The 15,614-nt window shown below is 55.0% G+C and overlaps 1 protein-coding gene across 2 annotated transcripts in view; it reads left to right on the plus strand.

Annotated features, from left to right (window-relative positions):
* Positions 1–15,614, plus strand: part of RGS3 (regulator of G protein signaling 3) — a 232,180-nt gene that overhangs the window by 57,761 nt on the left and 158,805 nt on the right. Inside the window, exons 4-9 of one of the 2 annotated variants that reach the window (XM_030535444.1) lie at positions 2,081–2,139; positions 3,068–3,162; positions 4,287–4,355; positions 5,908–5,968; positions 11,116–11,206; positions 12,761–12,828. In XM_030535444.1, the coding sequence (XP_030391304.1) occupies positions 2,081–2,139; positions 3,068–3,162; positions 4,287–4,355; positions 5,908–5,968; positions 11,116–11,206; positions 12,761–12,828 (443 nt within the window). Of the gene's footprint in view, positions 1–2,080; positions 2,140–3,067; positions 3,163–3,663; positions 3,712–4,286; positions 4,356–5,907; positions 5,969–11,115; positions 11,207–12,760; positions 12,829–15,614 lie in introns of those variants that run through there. The other variant, XM_030535445.1, reaches the window with a different exon arrangement.

Below are 15,614 nucleotides of genomic sequence, written 5' to 3' on the forward strand. Positions count from 1 at the left end.
GCACACAGCGCTCCTGATAGCAGACAGGAGGGTGGATGGTCTATGGTAAAGGGGCTAGTTTGAGTTCAGGCCAGTGGGCTCAGTCTTGTTCGTGCCACGGACTCGCTGCGTGCGCTTCGGGGAGCCACTGAACCATTCTTTGCCACAGATCCCCATCTGCAAAATAGGGGCAATACATTCTGGCCTTCGTGTGCTTCAGCTTCCTAGCTTTGTGGGCAGGCGCTGGGCAGCCGTGCGGGGCTGAGCTGTGCAGCAGTCTGAATGGAGCCAGGAAATACCCATCTGTTTGCAGGGAGAAGCTGCCCTCGACGGCAGGACAGTTAGGGGAGCTGGGGAGCAGTGACTAGGAACTCCCTGAGCCAGCAGTGAGCCCAGGGCCGTGCTGGGATGGCGTGGGGCTCGGGAACCCCAGAGCTCCAGTGGGCTGGGCAGTTAGAAGAGAGGAAGTGCTGCCTGGGTACCTGGCCAGGGCCAGGGTGAGTTGTATCTGTTAGCAGAACTGGCTCCCCAAGGGGCCTGGCCGAAGCTCCATTGCTTATAGCTGGTGCTGGCCCTAGCAAAGGTGCTGCATGACCCAGCTCATATGGCTGGCCTGAGTCCGTGCTCCTCATCCTTTTCCAGGCTGGCATTCCCTGGAACGTGCAGGGCCGGTGTCCAGCCTCCTTCCAAGGGTGGAGTTTGGGTTTACAGAACAACGGAGAAGGGATGGTTTGGACCCTAAAAATGGCTGTAAGAGTCTGGCACAAACTTTAACCCGGTGTTTTATTTGACTGGGGGCTGGCCCGGAGTGAGTGTTACTGGGAACTTGCTCCACATCTTAGAAAGGATGGTAACAAATCGGAAAAGGTTCTGAAAAGAGGTGCAAGGATGGTTTGAGGTCTGGAAACCTGCCTGACAGTGAGAGGTTAAAGCAGCTCAATCTATGTGGTTAGCCAAGAGGAGGTTAGCGTGTGATGTGACCCAATGTATAAATCCCCACGGGGGAGGAGCTTTCTGAGATGAGAGAGCTCTTTAACTAGCAGACACAGAAGGACACCCAGTGGCTGGAAGCTGAAGCTGGGTAAATTTAAGCTACAAATAAGAGAGGTGTTTTACCAGAGGAGGTGATTCACCTTTGAAACAACTCACCTCAGGGTGGGGTGGATTCTCCACCCCTTGAAGTCTTTAAACCAAGGTGGGTGTCTTTTTCAGAGAGATCTGCTCTAGCATAACCAGGTTGATGCAGGAATCCCTGGGGGAGATTCTCTGGCCTGTGCTTTGCAGGTCAGATGGGATGATCATAATGGTCCCTCTAGGCCTTCACATCTGGAAAAGGGTCAGCCCCAAATATTGTAGTGGAAAACTAGGAGTGTGTGCAACAGAGGGGTCTTACTGCAAGCCCTTCGCTCCTGTGCTGTTTGTGACAGCCTGATCCGGACCTAGAGGAACCCAGGCCTCCCCCAGCAGGTGCAAAGCTCCTGCTGTCTGATAGCAGGCCGGGTTCTGAATGGTAGCTCCTGGCTTGCACAGCTCAGACAACGCGTCATGTACAGAACAGTCTAGTTACTATCTCTGTGTGCTGGGGCCAGATTCTCATTTCACTCACACGGCTGGAAAGAACGGTGCATCGCCACTGCAGTCAGTGCAGGGAGGCTGGCTTTGCAGAGGCGGAGCAGAGATGGAGCACTGGCCTTTGCTATTTGTCCCGTGCCTGGCGCCAGTAGCCCCTGTGTCGTGTGAAGTCAAGCGGGTGAAATGCAATTTGTCAGCTGGATGCTGGGCTATATCTGCTCCAAGCTCCCCCGCAGATGCATGTATTCATAGGACAGTTTTACTTCAAAATAAAACCCTCAACCATTTCTCTCTGCAATCCCCCTTGTACCCCACGAGCCCTCAGGGGCAGGGAGGTGCACGTGCGAGGAGCCTGCCAGGCGCAGAGGCTGCCAGCCTGTGTCCTGTAAGCCAGCTCTGGTTTAATCCTGCCAGTCAAGCTTGACAGGGAGGAGCCCGGCTTTCAGTGCCTGGCACCAGGGCATGAGCGCAGTGCTGTGGGAAGACGCCTTCCCTGTCTCTTTTCAACCACGTTTCATTTTCTTTCCAGTTATGGAAGCAAAGGGCCTGCTGGGAAAAGAGTACCGGACATGCAACTCCTATGTGAAGGTGGGTTCTTAAGCTGCCCCAGGGGCTTTGGGTTCAGCTGGGGATGAGGATGTGACCGCTTTGTACCCCTTCTGGTTTTGGGGTGAATTCCTCCAGGCATGCAGCTGGGCTCCCATCTTCTCCCTGTCCCTCTTCTGGGGCTCCACAGAAATTGGAGCAGAACCTTTGCTTTGTGCCTGCCCATTTGTCCTGAACTCCTCTGCCCCCATCCCTGCATATACCAGCTGCTGAGTAACTTCCCTGCACCAGGTAAGCTAAGACAGCCAGTCTCCTGTCAGGTGCTGGGTGCATCACTGTGCTAACTGCACCTGGGGGCTGTGGCACCCTCCAATGGAGAATTTGTTGTCACAGAATCATTACTAGCAGAGAATGTGGGAGCCAGAGGAGAAAGCTCTGTCTGTGGCTGTCAGCGCTCATCATGCAGACTAAGGAAAGGGATGAGAATGAATGATCAGCATTAGGCAAACTCCAGTAACTGCACTGTAGGGCACAGGGCTCGGCAGCTCTGGTTAAACTGATAGCACCTTAGTAGGTCATTTCCATCTCTACGTCCTCTGATTCTAACCGAAAATATGTCCTCCCTCAGCGGATCTCAGGGCTGTGTGTGTGCGTGCGTGTGTGTGTTTACATGGCCAGAGACTGGCTAGGAATATTTGCGCAGATCAAACCCTGGGGTCTCTGACTCGCTAAGGAAGATTTTCTCCTGTTCACGTTGCCCAGAGGAGCTTTGTAATGTTGTGGCTAGACCTGGTCAATGCAAAGAGACCTAAACACCTGGCTAGCACAAACTAGATCTTTGTGACTTGGCCATCCACAGAGCTGACTGGTGGGTCTCCTGATGAGCTGAGCATGAGACAGTTGCTGGGTTTGTGGCGAGTTTGTGTTTGCTTAAAGATGGCTAATGTGCTGTTTGTTTCTCGATATCAAGATGTCTGTAGTACCAGATACTGATCGGAAATGCAGGCAAAAAACCAAGACTGTTCCAGACAACAAAAATCCCATCTTCCACGAGCACTTCCTCTTGTGAGTATGCAGAGTCCGAGGTGGCACCATCCCGTCCTTCCACTGCTTTATGTTCCAAATGGGGCATGTGTTCAGAATGGAGCTGGAAGAGAGTCTGAACTGTAGCAAATGCTGCCTTAGCCTCTCGTGGCCAAGATCCCGTTTACTCACTTATCAGAGGGGAGCCGTGTTAGTCTGGATCTGTAAAAGCAGCAAAGAGTCCTGTGGCACGTTATAGACTAACAGACGTATTGGAGCAAGAGCTTTCGTGGGTAAATCCCCACCTCGTAGCTTCAATAAACTTGCCTCATGCATGATGAGGTTTCGTACTGAAATGAGGAGTGGCAGACATTATTTTGCTATTTCTTGTGGTTGAAATGCCTTGACCTATTGAACAGAGCTTTGCTGAAGCTCACAAAGCTGTGACTACACAGCATGACAGCAATACTCCTGCACATTTGGAGTTTCTTATTTGGTAGCTTCTATGCATCTGTATGGAGTCGGGGAAAACAGTCCATTTTCTAGGCCCTGGGCCTGCCACAATCTGGTGGATCAGCATGAACAAGGAAGGTAAAAGGATTTCCCAAAGCTCTAGCATGTCCTTGCATGGGAAGGGGGCTGGCAGCTTGCAGCGTTTTGGTGGAGTTAAGTATTTCTAGCAGACCTGCCTGTGTTGGATCTCTATACTCATGAAATATTCACAGAGTGATTATTTAGGAGTATGAATGATAGTGTTTTTGTGGTGTTCTTCCTTTGATGTTTAACATGTGTCTGTCCTTATACAACCTGAGCTGTGTTTCAGCACCTGCTCAGGAGAGTTCACCTCCCCTTGCAACAGCTTGTCCATAACAAATGTCTCCTTTGTTTAACCATGCAAGCAGCATGGCCCTCAAGTTCTTCCTTATGTAACAAACATGGATTGGAGCTTGCAGCCTCATTAATTTTAGTAAATTACTGCACAGTAGCTTGTTTGAGAAGACTGCCATTTATGGCAATTGCTGGGAAGCTCCATGTAGGAATCAGTGGGGCCGGGAGTGGGGGATGCGGCATAGCTGGAGCATTAAAGGAACACTAAACCCACTCCTCGCTGTGTGTCCTGGTGGCGATGGGTGCTCTCATCCTGTCCTTTCTGGCTCCTGTTACAGCCCCATTCAAGAAGAAGATGAACACAAGCGTCTTCTGGTTACAGTTTGGAACCAAGAGAGGAATTCCAGGTAAAGCCACTGCCGGGACGGGGCTGGGATTGGAATGCTGCTGAGCTGTCTCTTTAACAAGGTTTGGAAAGGCTGGAGAAGGGAAAAAAATACCATCGGCTCTTGCCACTTTCACGTGAGTTCCTGCAGAGCCTCGGTCCCCTGGCCCAGCCTGGCATCAGTGGGTGTCACGTGGGTAGAGCGAGAGTGTGATGTGGCTGCTTGATCTGAGCAGTGGCACTGGGCTAAGCCCCTTTGTGAGGGGTAGGTGAAGCACGTCTGCACCCCCGGCCTCAGCACACCCCTCGGCTCAGGGTGCTCTGTCGCACGCTGCGCCCCGAGAGCTGCTGGGAAGCTGTGGATGCTGACTGCTCTCTGCACTCTGGCCGTGATCTCGAGTGATCCAGGGCTGCTGCTGCGCTGACATTGAAGCAAACTGCAGTTCCAAGAGCAGACGCTGCTGGGGCTGGGGAGCATTTTGCACAGTTGCAGAGAGGTCAGTTAGCCTAGGGGAAGCCTGCACAGTGTCTGCTCGCACCAATGCCTGGTGGTAGCCCCGGAATGGCTCAGTGCCCACCCCAGATGCTGCATGCAGCTTCACATGCATGGCACATGGGCAGCCTGTTTCAAGTTGTGCTGGCCATAGGTGCAGCCATTCCAGATGTTCAGCATGCTACATCCAGCTCCGAGGCCAGTGAGTGGCATCCCTCACCAGAGTCATGTTGGGTGATGTTGGCACAAAGGGCAGGATCAGACATCACATTGGGGGCAGCCAATGCTGGAGCCCATGCTAATGCCATACTGACTTAGGGGCATGTACATTCTGCCCATATGCAAAAGTGGTGCAGCCCTCCAAGTATCTGAGAAACTAAAGAAGGAAAAGTCCTGGTGTATCATTTACGCTCCATCTCAGGTCTCAGGTCCCTGCATGGCAGCTGTCAGCAAATGCCAGTGTTGTAAAGGGCCGGGAGAGCTTCGGTCTCCGAGCAAATCCCCTTAGTGCCCAAGCCGGTATGCCAGACGGGCTCTCCAGGGCCCCTCTGCTGAGCATACGGATGCCCAAGCATGCAGAACTGCCTCCGTCTCCACAGCTAATGTACAGCAGGTGTCGAGCAGCAACGCTGCATGCTGGTGCAGCCAGGCTGCAGAGGATCGTTAGCTTTTTTAATATCTAACTAACCTCCAAGCCCCTGCCCCTCTGTGCCAGTCTGGGGTGGGAATCCAGCCACGACCATCTGTGGAGTGACACCACGATCAGAGTGGAGCAAACACAGGAGGGGCCGGACCAAAGTGCAGGATGACCTGGTGAGATCAGTGCAGTGGGGATGCCTGCTGCCTGCAAAGCCCTGCCCTCAGAGAGAGGACAGAAAGCCCAAAGGTGCATGTGTGGGGGAGAGGAGATGTGTAGTGCTGTGTCTCCTTAACCCTGTGCTAACATCACTTCTGCAGGAGCCAGGCCGTCCTGGCAGAGGGAAGGGGCGGGAGCTGTGCTGATGGGGAAGCTGCCCTGGGCCTCGGGGGTAAGGAGGGTTTAAGGGGAGACGCTAACCCTGCTCTCTGAATCCTTCTCCAGACAGAGCCAGCTAATTGGCTGTATGAGCTTTGGCGTGAAGTCGCTCCTGACCCCAGACAAGGTACAGTCCCTTGTGGGTACGGAGCACACACTGAGTTCGGGCCCTTCCTATGCACCAGGTGGGAGGAGGCGATATCCTCCCGTCCGAGGCACAGTCCCCTTGGCAGAGCCTCCTGGGTGAAGCGCCCTGTGGCTGCGAGTGAGGGCGCCAGGGCCTCTGCGGGAGGCTGGCAGGAGAGTGGATTGGAAGTGACAGCTGGGGGTTGTTTTCCAGTGGAGAGAGCATTTCCGACAGTGTGGTGAGCACGTACCCAGCTCTGCGGCGGGCGGGGGAAGCTGCTCTCTTTGGTCTGGGGCTGCGGGAAAGGCAGACAAGTCCTGACAACGGCCTCCCTGCCCTGCAGGCGCCTCCTTGCCCTCTTGACCGAGGAGAGCGCAGTGAGGCTGCTGAGATGGGGAGCCGGAGGGCCTGGGGAGTGAGGGAGTCATGGTGACTCTCGTCCAGTGGCGCCCGCTCACCTTGGAGGCACAGGCCATCGGCTGACAGGGACCCCATCTGCTGCTTGCTGGCACTGACATCAGGCTGCTCTGGCCAAACACCAGTCCAGGTTCAAGGCTGCACAAGGCCTCCCGGTCTCGTTTGCGTGAGGCCCATCTGGGTGGCCCAGCAGCCCCGGAGTGGAGTGCCAGGCTGCGCACTGGTTCTGTCACTGGTGAATGCAAGTGCTGCCCATCCTGCCCAGAATGGGGCGGTGTGCAGCACCCAGGGAGAAGAGGCGCTCTGCTTTCCCGTCCTGCAGCACCCAAAACCCTGGGCTCCTCCCTGCTGGGGTCGGATTGAGGCATCCTGCTGCCTTTGTGTCACTGATCTGCAGATCAGGGACTGTGTTCGCCCTGGCTGGAGCTGCCACAGCACTGGCGATGGTGGGGAGAACAATGCCTGTCTCCCCACCTCCTGGAGGCCCTGGGAATGCTATGACCTGCCCCCAGGTGGACGGCCCCTTCCCTCTCCCAGCTGGCGAAAGCTCCTTCCCAGCCCTTTGCTGAGACTACCGTCTTTGAGCCTTGTTCCAGACACGTGGGAAGGGCCAGTCCTTCTCATGGGACCTGGAGTTCCCTGACCCTTCTGCCCACACCCAAGCATGATTCAACCCAGGGGGTAGCCCAGAGATGGTGCTGGCTTGGCGGTTCACCATCAGTTCTGGGCAACGGACATAGCTCAGTGGCCAAGGCTGGTCGTTCCCGACATGCCACCAGCCTGGGGCCCTGCAGACTGTGTCTGGTCGACTGGCCGGGGGAGCGGATGGGGGGCGGGAGGGGGAGCTGTATTTCAGTGGCTCCCAGCCCCCTCATGCTGGGCCCAGCGGGTGCTCTCCTGCTGCCCTCCAGGCTGCTGTGCCCTCAGCCTGCAGAGAACACTGCTCTGCTGGGGCTGGCCCAGGCAGGGGTGGGGCGAGAGGTGCTGGCTTCTAACTGTGGCAGCCTGTTTGCTCAGTGGCATAAGCCATTCCTGAGCACACTGCCCCTGCTCGGTAGCCCTGTCTGAGGCCAGGTGTCCAGTCGAGGCACTGATTTAACCCTCTGAAGCCCAACAATAACACTTTCACGGTGCGTTCTGCCCCTCGGTCCCCAAGGGCTCTGCAGAAATCACCACCCATGGAGCTCCATTTTACAGGTGAGGAAAGTGAGGGTGAGAATTCTCTTTCCAGGAGTGGCACCGATTTGGGGTGCCCAGCTGTGGGGAGCAGGCAAGGCGAGGGGCAGAGTGAATGGGGCACCGTGGCTAGTCTGAGGGGGGCAGGGGGGCCTCACGTGTGTGAGTGCGCTGGTTCCAGTGAGGTGCTTACAGCAGGGCATGGCAGATGGGGGGAGCCTTCCGAGCCCCAGCTGAGGATGCAGCATTGTGTAGCCTGGGGAGGAGAGGGAGCAGGTGCTCCTAGCTGGGAGAGCCCCGTCTCTAGCTAACAGTTAATGTGAAAAGAAGAGTATTGGAACAAGGGGGATAAACCCTCCTGGTTCCATGTTTAACCTAATCCCTAACTAGGGACCATGCTACCACCTGGGGTAGATTGTCTCCCATCTGCTGCTGTGGGACAGGACGGACAGGACACTGGGCTAAACTGGCCTCGGATTTGAGCCATTCTGTGTTCGATCCCCCATCTTGTCCCCTTCGGCTCCCCACTCCAGCTGTCCTTGCTGTTAGCTGCTCTGTATCCCTTGGGGTAACTTCTGGCTGCATCAGGGCGTGGTACTGCAGAGTTACTGTGGCACTAACCCACCCTTCGCAACCAGCGATGCCCCTGCTGGTGGGAACTCACTCACCCTAATCCTGTTACCAAGCTGGGGTAGGCACCTGCTGCCCCTCTCAGCAGCTGCTTTTTGTCATTCAGTGTCTTGAAGAAAATAGGTGAATGGCTAGGCCAGTGCCTGCCTTTCCCAGCATTGCCCACTCCTGTCAAGCCAGTGCTGCCACCTGTTGTCATTTTCATGGTAACACAGCTTTAAAATCTACTGGGTTTTTCTTCCTCAAATAAACCAGCAACTCTGCTAAAGTAAATAGCTTCCACAGATCCCCACTTCTGGGTCTTGAGAAACAGGCATCCCAGCAGCTGCCAGACTGGATCAGGCTGAGTTCCATCCAGCCCGATGTTCTGCCACTGACAGTGGCCAGCACCAGCAAGGTGCAAGAATCCTGCAACAGGTGGCTCTGGAATAACCTGCCCACAATAGGGTGACCAGATGTCCCATTTTTAAAGGGACAGTCCTGTTTTTTGGGACTTTTTCTTATGTAGGCACCTATTACTCCCCACCCCCATCACGGTTGCTAGCTGGTAACCCTAGCCCACAAGGAAATGTCATCTGAACCCCCTCAGCTAGAGACTGATTCCTGGTGTTGGTGTCCAGGGCTGGGGTTCACACTTCAGACAGGACGTTGAGAAATCCAAAAGGGTTCAGAAAAGATCTACAAGAAGGTCTGAAGGTCTGGAAACCTGCCTTGTAGCAAGAGACCAAACCAGCTCAGTCTATTAAGAGAAGGTTCAGAGGTGACTTGATCACAGTCTTTAAGTCCCTGTACAGGGAGAAGATTTGAGAGCAGATTTAGTCTAGATCAAATGAAGCAGACAAAGGCAGAACAAGATCCAGTGGCTGGAAGCTGAAGCCAGACGAATTCACACTAGGAGTGGGGTCTACATTTTGAACACAAGGGGCCATTCATCACTGGAAAAGCCTTGCCAAGGGATGTGATGGATTGTCTGTCTCTTGACATCTTTAAACTAAGACTGGGCATGTCTTTGTGTTCTAGCTCCACTGGAAGGGAAGAGTTTGATGCAGGAATCCCTGGGCGAGATTCTCTGGCCTGTATTATGCAAGAGATCAGACTGGATGATCATGTCTGGTCTTAACATCTGTGAATCTATTCATCTGCTTGCTCATTGAAACAGGGGGCTCATGTCCCTTCTAAAACTCATGTTTTAGTCTTTAAGAGTTACTGTTGTGACTCTGGTACTTTGAGCCATATCAATGTCCAATCTTTTTTTGAATCTTGCTAAGCTGTGGCAATGAGTTCCACAGGCTAATTGTGACTTCCAGACTGTATGGATAGAGGCAGGAGGCAGGTGTGCACACACGAACACACACACATCCTGGAGTCACAGAGGCAGGGTCTGGAGGCTGATGTTGTGAACACACAGCTGTCCCTCGCGTGGCTGGCATGAGCTGTCTTCAGGGTTCTGCATGGTAATTCAGGAAATTCTCAGCGACAGTTTCCTGCCCACTGATTTGAGACTCTTCTTTAACCAAACCCTTTGTCCATGGTGTATGGAATGCCCTGCCTAGCCTGGCCCGCAGCATGCATTGGTTGTGGTGAAAGAACCCTGACATTGCCCGTCCTGCACTGCTGAAGGCGCCCAGTGTGGATTGCAGATGACCTCTCTGGTGATAGGGCTAGAATACTGGCCACCTGCTGAGCCTGCCAGCATGGGGCACATGCAATGTAGACACATTTCAGCAAGGGACTGGGCTGGAACAACTGGTTAATTTCACATAGGCCACACCGCAGCACGTTCGGTCAGCACTTCCTGGTGACAGAGTTGTAGCAGTGACCTAGTCCTGCTCCTCATTCTGATATGGTCCTTTTGCACAATGAGGCTAGAAACCCACCTGGGAATACCACTTTCTCACCAGACTCCCTGGATGACAGTGAAGTGGCAAAATACAGTGGCTCCAGGCCCTACCCCCATAGCAGCCCCTGATGCTGGCAGCGTAGCTAGGAGACCGTGGTGTGTGGCCAGACAGCCTCTGTGCTCCAGCTATTTCCAGCGGCTGGAATGGCCCTTTGGGGCTATGGGCAGTGGGGGGGCCCTGCCTCCCGGAAGGAAGGCCAGCAAGTGAGTCCCTATCTTGGGCTTGCTGTGATAGTGCTAGTGTGCGCTGGAGCTGAGGCCTTTCCATGCTAATGGCTGGAGCCCTGCAAATGGCTGAGCACAAGCATTGCATCTGTTCCTGAGTCAGAGCAGGTGCAAAATCAGCTCTTCCTGTCACCAAACTGCACCTGGGTCCAGCAACCGGCAGGCCGGGGAGGAACAGAGTGGGGAAATAGCCCCAGTGAGGAGAGGGGTCTGAGCAAGGGATGTAGGGCCCTGTCACCCCCACCACAGCTTCCCCCTGTACCCTCAGCTCCCAGTCTCTTGTGCTCTCGTGCACCTGCTGCATCCTGCTGCTCCTTCACTCTGAGGAATCCCTCCTCCTGTCTCACACGCTCTCCTTCCACCGTGCTCCCGCTGCCTGGCACTCCCTGCGTCAGTGAGCCAGGCAAGCGCCCTCCCTTCTGCTGCAGTGCCTGGCTCACATGTCAGCCCCTGAGCTCAGCCAGCGCAGACACAGGGCGCCTGGGCCCTGTCTGCTCTGGGACATGCACCTGTGCTGGGGCTGGTTCAGCCTTGGGAATCAATGGTACTGCTGGTGGCCCCTCTGTCAGCACTGTGGATGCAGGGCCCCAGGGCCACCAACTTTGCTGACACTGGGCTGGGGTGTGCTGGGTGTAGAGGGTGGCTTTTGTACCTGCTCTGTGTTCTCCCCAGGCAGGCACTGTGCAGCCAGCACCCTGCACTCACAGCTCTTGCACAGACGCACTCTCCTGCGGGGTTGGAGGGCAGCTGCCCCGCTGAGCATGAGCTCTGCGGCTCTCACCCCCTCTCTCTGCCCCAGGAGGTGAGCGGCTGGTACTATCTTCTTGGTGAGGACCTGGGCAGGACCAAGCACCTGAAGGTGGCCACACAGCGTCTGAAGCAGAACAGAGGTGGGTCCGCTTCAGCAGCATGCTCTGGGGAGTGGTACGTCCCAAGAGCTAGCAGAGCATGGGAACGGCTTGGGTTCTCGTGCCCTGCCTCCTCCCCACTGTCAGTGTGTGGAGACAGGCTCTAGTGGAGAGCGGATTAGCAGAGGCCCCCATCCTATAGCTGGCCTCCAGGTCTATGTGGGCCTTCAGGGGAGACTTCCTGCCCGTGCTGCGTGGAGCTGGGCCTGGCTGGCAGCCTCCGTTTGCCGTGCTCCAGGCAGTACTGCCAGTTCAGTAAGAAGAACAGGAGTCCTTGTGGCACCTCAAAGACTAAGAAATTTATTTGAGCATAAGCTTTCATGGGCTAAAACTCACTTCATCGGATGCATGCAGTGGAAAATACAGTAGGAAGATATATATATACACGGAGGACATTAAAAACAACAATTTTTTTTTTCAAAAATAGACTCCAACGAGAAATTGCAGAATTGGAATTAATTTGCAAACTTGACACCATTAAATTAGGCTTGACTAAAGACTGGGAGTGGATGCATAATTAAACAAAGTAAAACCTATTTCCCCATGCTAATTTTTCCCCTACTGTTACTCACACCTTCTTGTCAGCTGTTGGAAATGGGCCATCCTGATTATCATTACAAATGATTTTTTTTCCCTCCTGCTGATAATAGCCCACCTTAACTAATTACCCTCATTATAGTCAGTATGGGAACAACTCTTTTCATGCCAACCCCACCCCTGCCATTTCCTCCTCCCCTACTAGGGGGAAGGCAGAGGAACTGTTCACACCTCAATTGCTCTCAGCTGTCCTGTGGAAAGTCCAGCCCTCCAGCCCAGGGCCACTTCAGGGGAGGAGGAGGGGCCTGGCCTGGCAGCCATATTGTCTTTACACAGCCTGGATTTCCTGACCCAGCAACACTCAGACATTGTGGTAATGGGGCCATGTTAGCACATACACAGGAGCGATCCTGGGTGACCCATAGAGAGGGAGCATCTCCCCTCTCCTTGGGGACACAAGCCCTTCTTTCCTCCCTGTCTCTCCCACTCGCTGTGCCTGTCACCACACGCTGCTGCATCTCACGTGCTCTCCAGCTTTGGGCCAGCAGCCGCCAGCTTTGGGGCCACTGAAATCAATGGATTCCCTACTGTTGCCTCCAGTGAGCTTTGGATCAGGCCCTTACTGAGTTCTCCATCCTGTCTGGCTCTAACCTGGGGCTGCCCAGTGTCTGCAGGAGTGGAGCCGGCCTGGGACCAAAGATGTGCTACGGGGGTGGTGTGCACACCGTGGGGTCTGGGCTGGGACTCTGTTGCAGGGCAATGTGTGTGAAGGGCATGTGGCAGCTACCCATCATGCCACCCTCAGTGGATCAACAAGGAATTTCTGGGTCTTCGAATAACCACAGGAAATGCCACCATGTTCCAGTCTGGAGCTGGTGCCCCCATAGATTTCATGGTGCTTGGCCTTTGTGCAGAGGGAGAAGACGCTGTTAAAGGCAGAAGCATCTGCGTGGTGCCTAAGAGCAGCCTATATGACATGCTCTTTCTGTTGCCTTCTAGAGCCACCACGGGCGAGCCAGCGGGCTGAACTGGGAAACCAGGAGGCTGAGAACATGGAGCAGCTCAAGGTAGGTGTGCCAGGGCCAGTGCTGCCCTCTCAAGCTGAGCCCAGTGGCTGCAGCACAGCACTAGTGACTCAGGAGCAGGGGAGGGAGAAGACATTCATCTGCACAGTAGCAGGGCTGAGTGAAAGGGCAGAGACCAGTAGGGAGGAGAGGAAAGTCTGGCGTTGCTGAGCAGGCGATTCAGAATGGGACTGTGAAATGAGTGGGCCTGTGATGGTTCTCACACGCAGAGACGAGCCAGAATTACATTTGATGTATACACCAAAGCACAATGGGCAAGTCTTCATGAGAGAGAGCATAGTGTGTGTGGCTCTTCTGTGGCAGGTTGTGTCTGAACGCAGCAGGGTTGCTTTTTTTGCATCCAGGAAGGGGTCTTCCCTCCATTTAGGCCCTGTCCACACTCCAGCATAGAGGCTGATTTTGTAAGCAGTTAGTGACTCTAAACGCAATTGGTGTCCTCATGCAGCATGGTCAGTAGCCAGGACCCATGGCAGCTGCAGGCCTAGGCTGCCCCATGGCTCTCTTCTGGCACCTGGGTCAGCCCTCTATTTTGTTGCTGTGTGAACTGGACCCCTGGCCATGTAAGCAGGCTGGTTGGCCCCCCCGACTCCATTCTCTGTGTTGTAGGACATCCCAGGGTGCACTGTTACTGCTGTGGTATGTGCATCTCCTGGGCACTCTGTTCCCTGCTGGGGCCTTAGGAGGATAGGGTCCAAATTTCCCAGAATGCACTGGTGTGTACCTAGCTGGGTGGCGTGGCAGCACCCCACCCCTTGTGACCAGGTCAGATAGGAGAATTGCAGCTGGTTAGAGCGGCTGGAGCTGCAGTGTGGATTGGGCCATGACGGTGAGATCTGTGGGAAACAGGCCATGAGCGACATGCACCTCATGGGGAAGCTACCTGACAATGTGGGGATGTGCCTGTGCTTCCCTGCACATGTGTTATGGGGTGGTGCTGGAGAGCCCGGAGGCCATGGTGAGGCTTTGCTCTAGCTCGAGGAGAGGAGTGATTCGTTCCAAAGACTTTCAAAGGAGCCAGAGCTGTGTGACTAGACTCGGGGTGGGCAAACTTTTTGGCCTGAGGGCCACACCTGGGTATGGAAATTGTACAGCGGGCCATGAATTCTCATGAAATTGGGAGTTGGGGTGCAGGGCGGGGTAAGGGCTCTGGCTGGGGGTGTGGGCTCTGTGGTGGGTCCAGAAATGAGGAGTTCAGTGTGCGGGAGAGGGCTCCGGGATGGGGCAGGGAGTTGAGGTGCAGGGGGGTGAGGTCTCTGGCTGGAGGTCTGGGCTCTTGTGGTGGGGCTGGGGATGAGGGTTTGGGGTGCAGGAGGGGCGGTGGTGGGGTCAGGGCTGGGGCAGGAGGTTGGGACGTTGAGGGGGTCAGGGGTGCAGGCTCTGGGGTGCAGGCTCTAGGAGGCGCTTACCTCAAGCAGCTCCCAGAAGCAGAAGCATGTCCCCCCTCCAGCTCCTATGTGGAGGCAAGGCCAGGTGGCTCTGCACGCTGGCCCTACCGCCTGCAGCTCCCATTGGCTGTGGTTCCTGGCCAATGGGAGCTATGGGGGCGGCGCTTGGGGCAGAGGCAATGTGTGGAGCCTCTTGGCTGCCCCTACATGTAGGAGGTGAAGGGGGGACAGGCTGCTTCCTCTGGGAGCTATGTGGAGCAAGCCCCTGACCCCGCTCCCCAGTGGGAGCTCGAGGGCCGGATTAAAATGTCTGAAGGGCCGGATGTGGACTCCGGGCCGTAGTTTGCCACCCTGGACTAGACCGTGCTACGCTGCACTGAGACGGCCCTTCCTGTGGACACCTGCTGATCTGTCTGAACATGCTGTGTTTTCACCCTGCGTCTTTCCAGTGGATGTTACGTTAAATCCTTTGCCATCTGAGTGGGGCTCTTGAGACCGAGGCCTCCGTGATTCATAGGAGAGGCAAGGATGGGAAACAGCAACAGAAACACAGGGCCCACGTCAGAAACTGGGCCCAACCGGCCCTGTGATTGATCTGTGCCAAATTTGCCTCGCTGCTTCCCTCAGCTGCATTCTCAGTTATTTGTTTTAAACCGTAGGGTTGAGCTAGACTGACCAACCTAGCTCCCTTATCCCTCCCTTCCTCTCACATAGGCAGGGTTTACATTCAGCCGGCGCTGGCCGGAGTGAAGCTCCCTCCTGTAAATATTTTCACCCCCCCCCCCGGGAGTTTTTATTGCATGGTGGGGGGGATGGGGGCTCCAGGAAATACCCTGTAAGAATGAACACCACTGACCTCAAAGATGGCAAACTGGGGGAGGCAGAATGGCCGCCTGTCAGCTCAGTGCAGCCCCAGGCTGGCAGGGCTCGACACTGTCGAGCCAGTTTGGTTAGTGACTTCAAAGCAAGCCCTTTGTGTCCTCTGCTAGTTAAAATCCCTCTCACCCCCAGCCACCAGCCCGTGCTGCAGTGACAGTGACTCCGGGGCCTCGGTTTGGTTGGGGTTGGAAGCCTTGCCTCATTTCTGCCCTGTGGAGGAAGCTGAAAGGAGCTTTCTTTGTGTTTTGTTTAGCTGCATTCTGCAAGGGTTCCCCTGTGTCTTGGCATTCCTGGGAGCTGCTGCTGCAGTGTGCAAAGAGGCCATGTCACACAATCCAGCTTTGCACTGTACATCTGACTTGAGTCAGAGTTTTGCTGTGCCTTTAATTCTGAAATTAAACCATGGGTGCCACTGACCTCCAAGCTTTGGGTCGTGCTTCCCCCCGCCCCCTGTAAACACAAAGCAGTATTGTGCGGGTGTGTTCTGTGAAAACAAATTCTTCC

Source organism: Gopherus evgoodei, chromosome 16 (genome assembly GCF_007399415.2).
Source record: "Gopherus evgoodei ecotype Sinaloan lineage chromosome 16, rGopEvg1_v1.p, whole genome shotgun sequence".
Taxonomy (NCBI): Eukaryota; Metazoa; Chordata; order Testudines; family Testudinidae; genus Gopherus; species Gopherus evgoodei.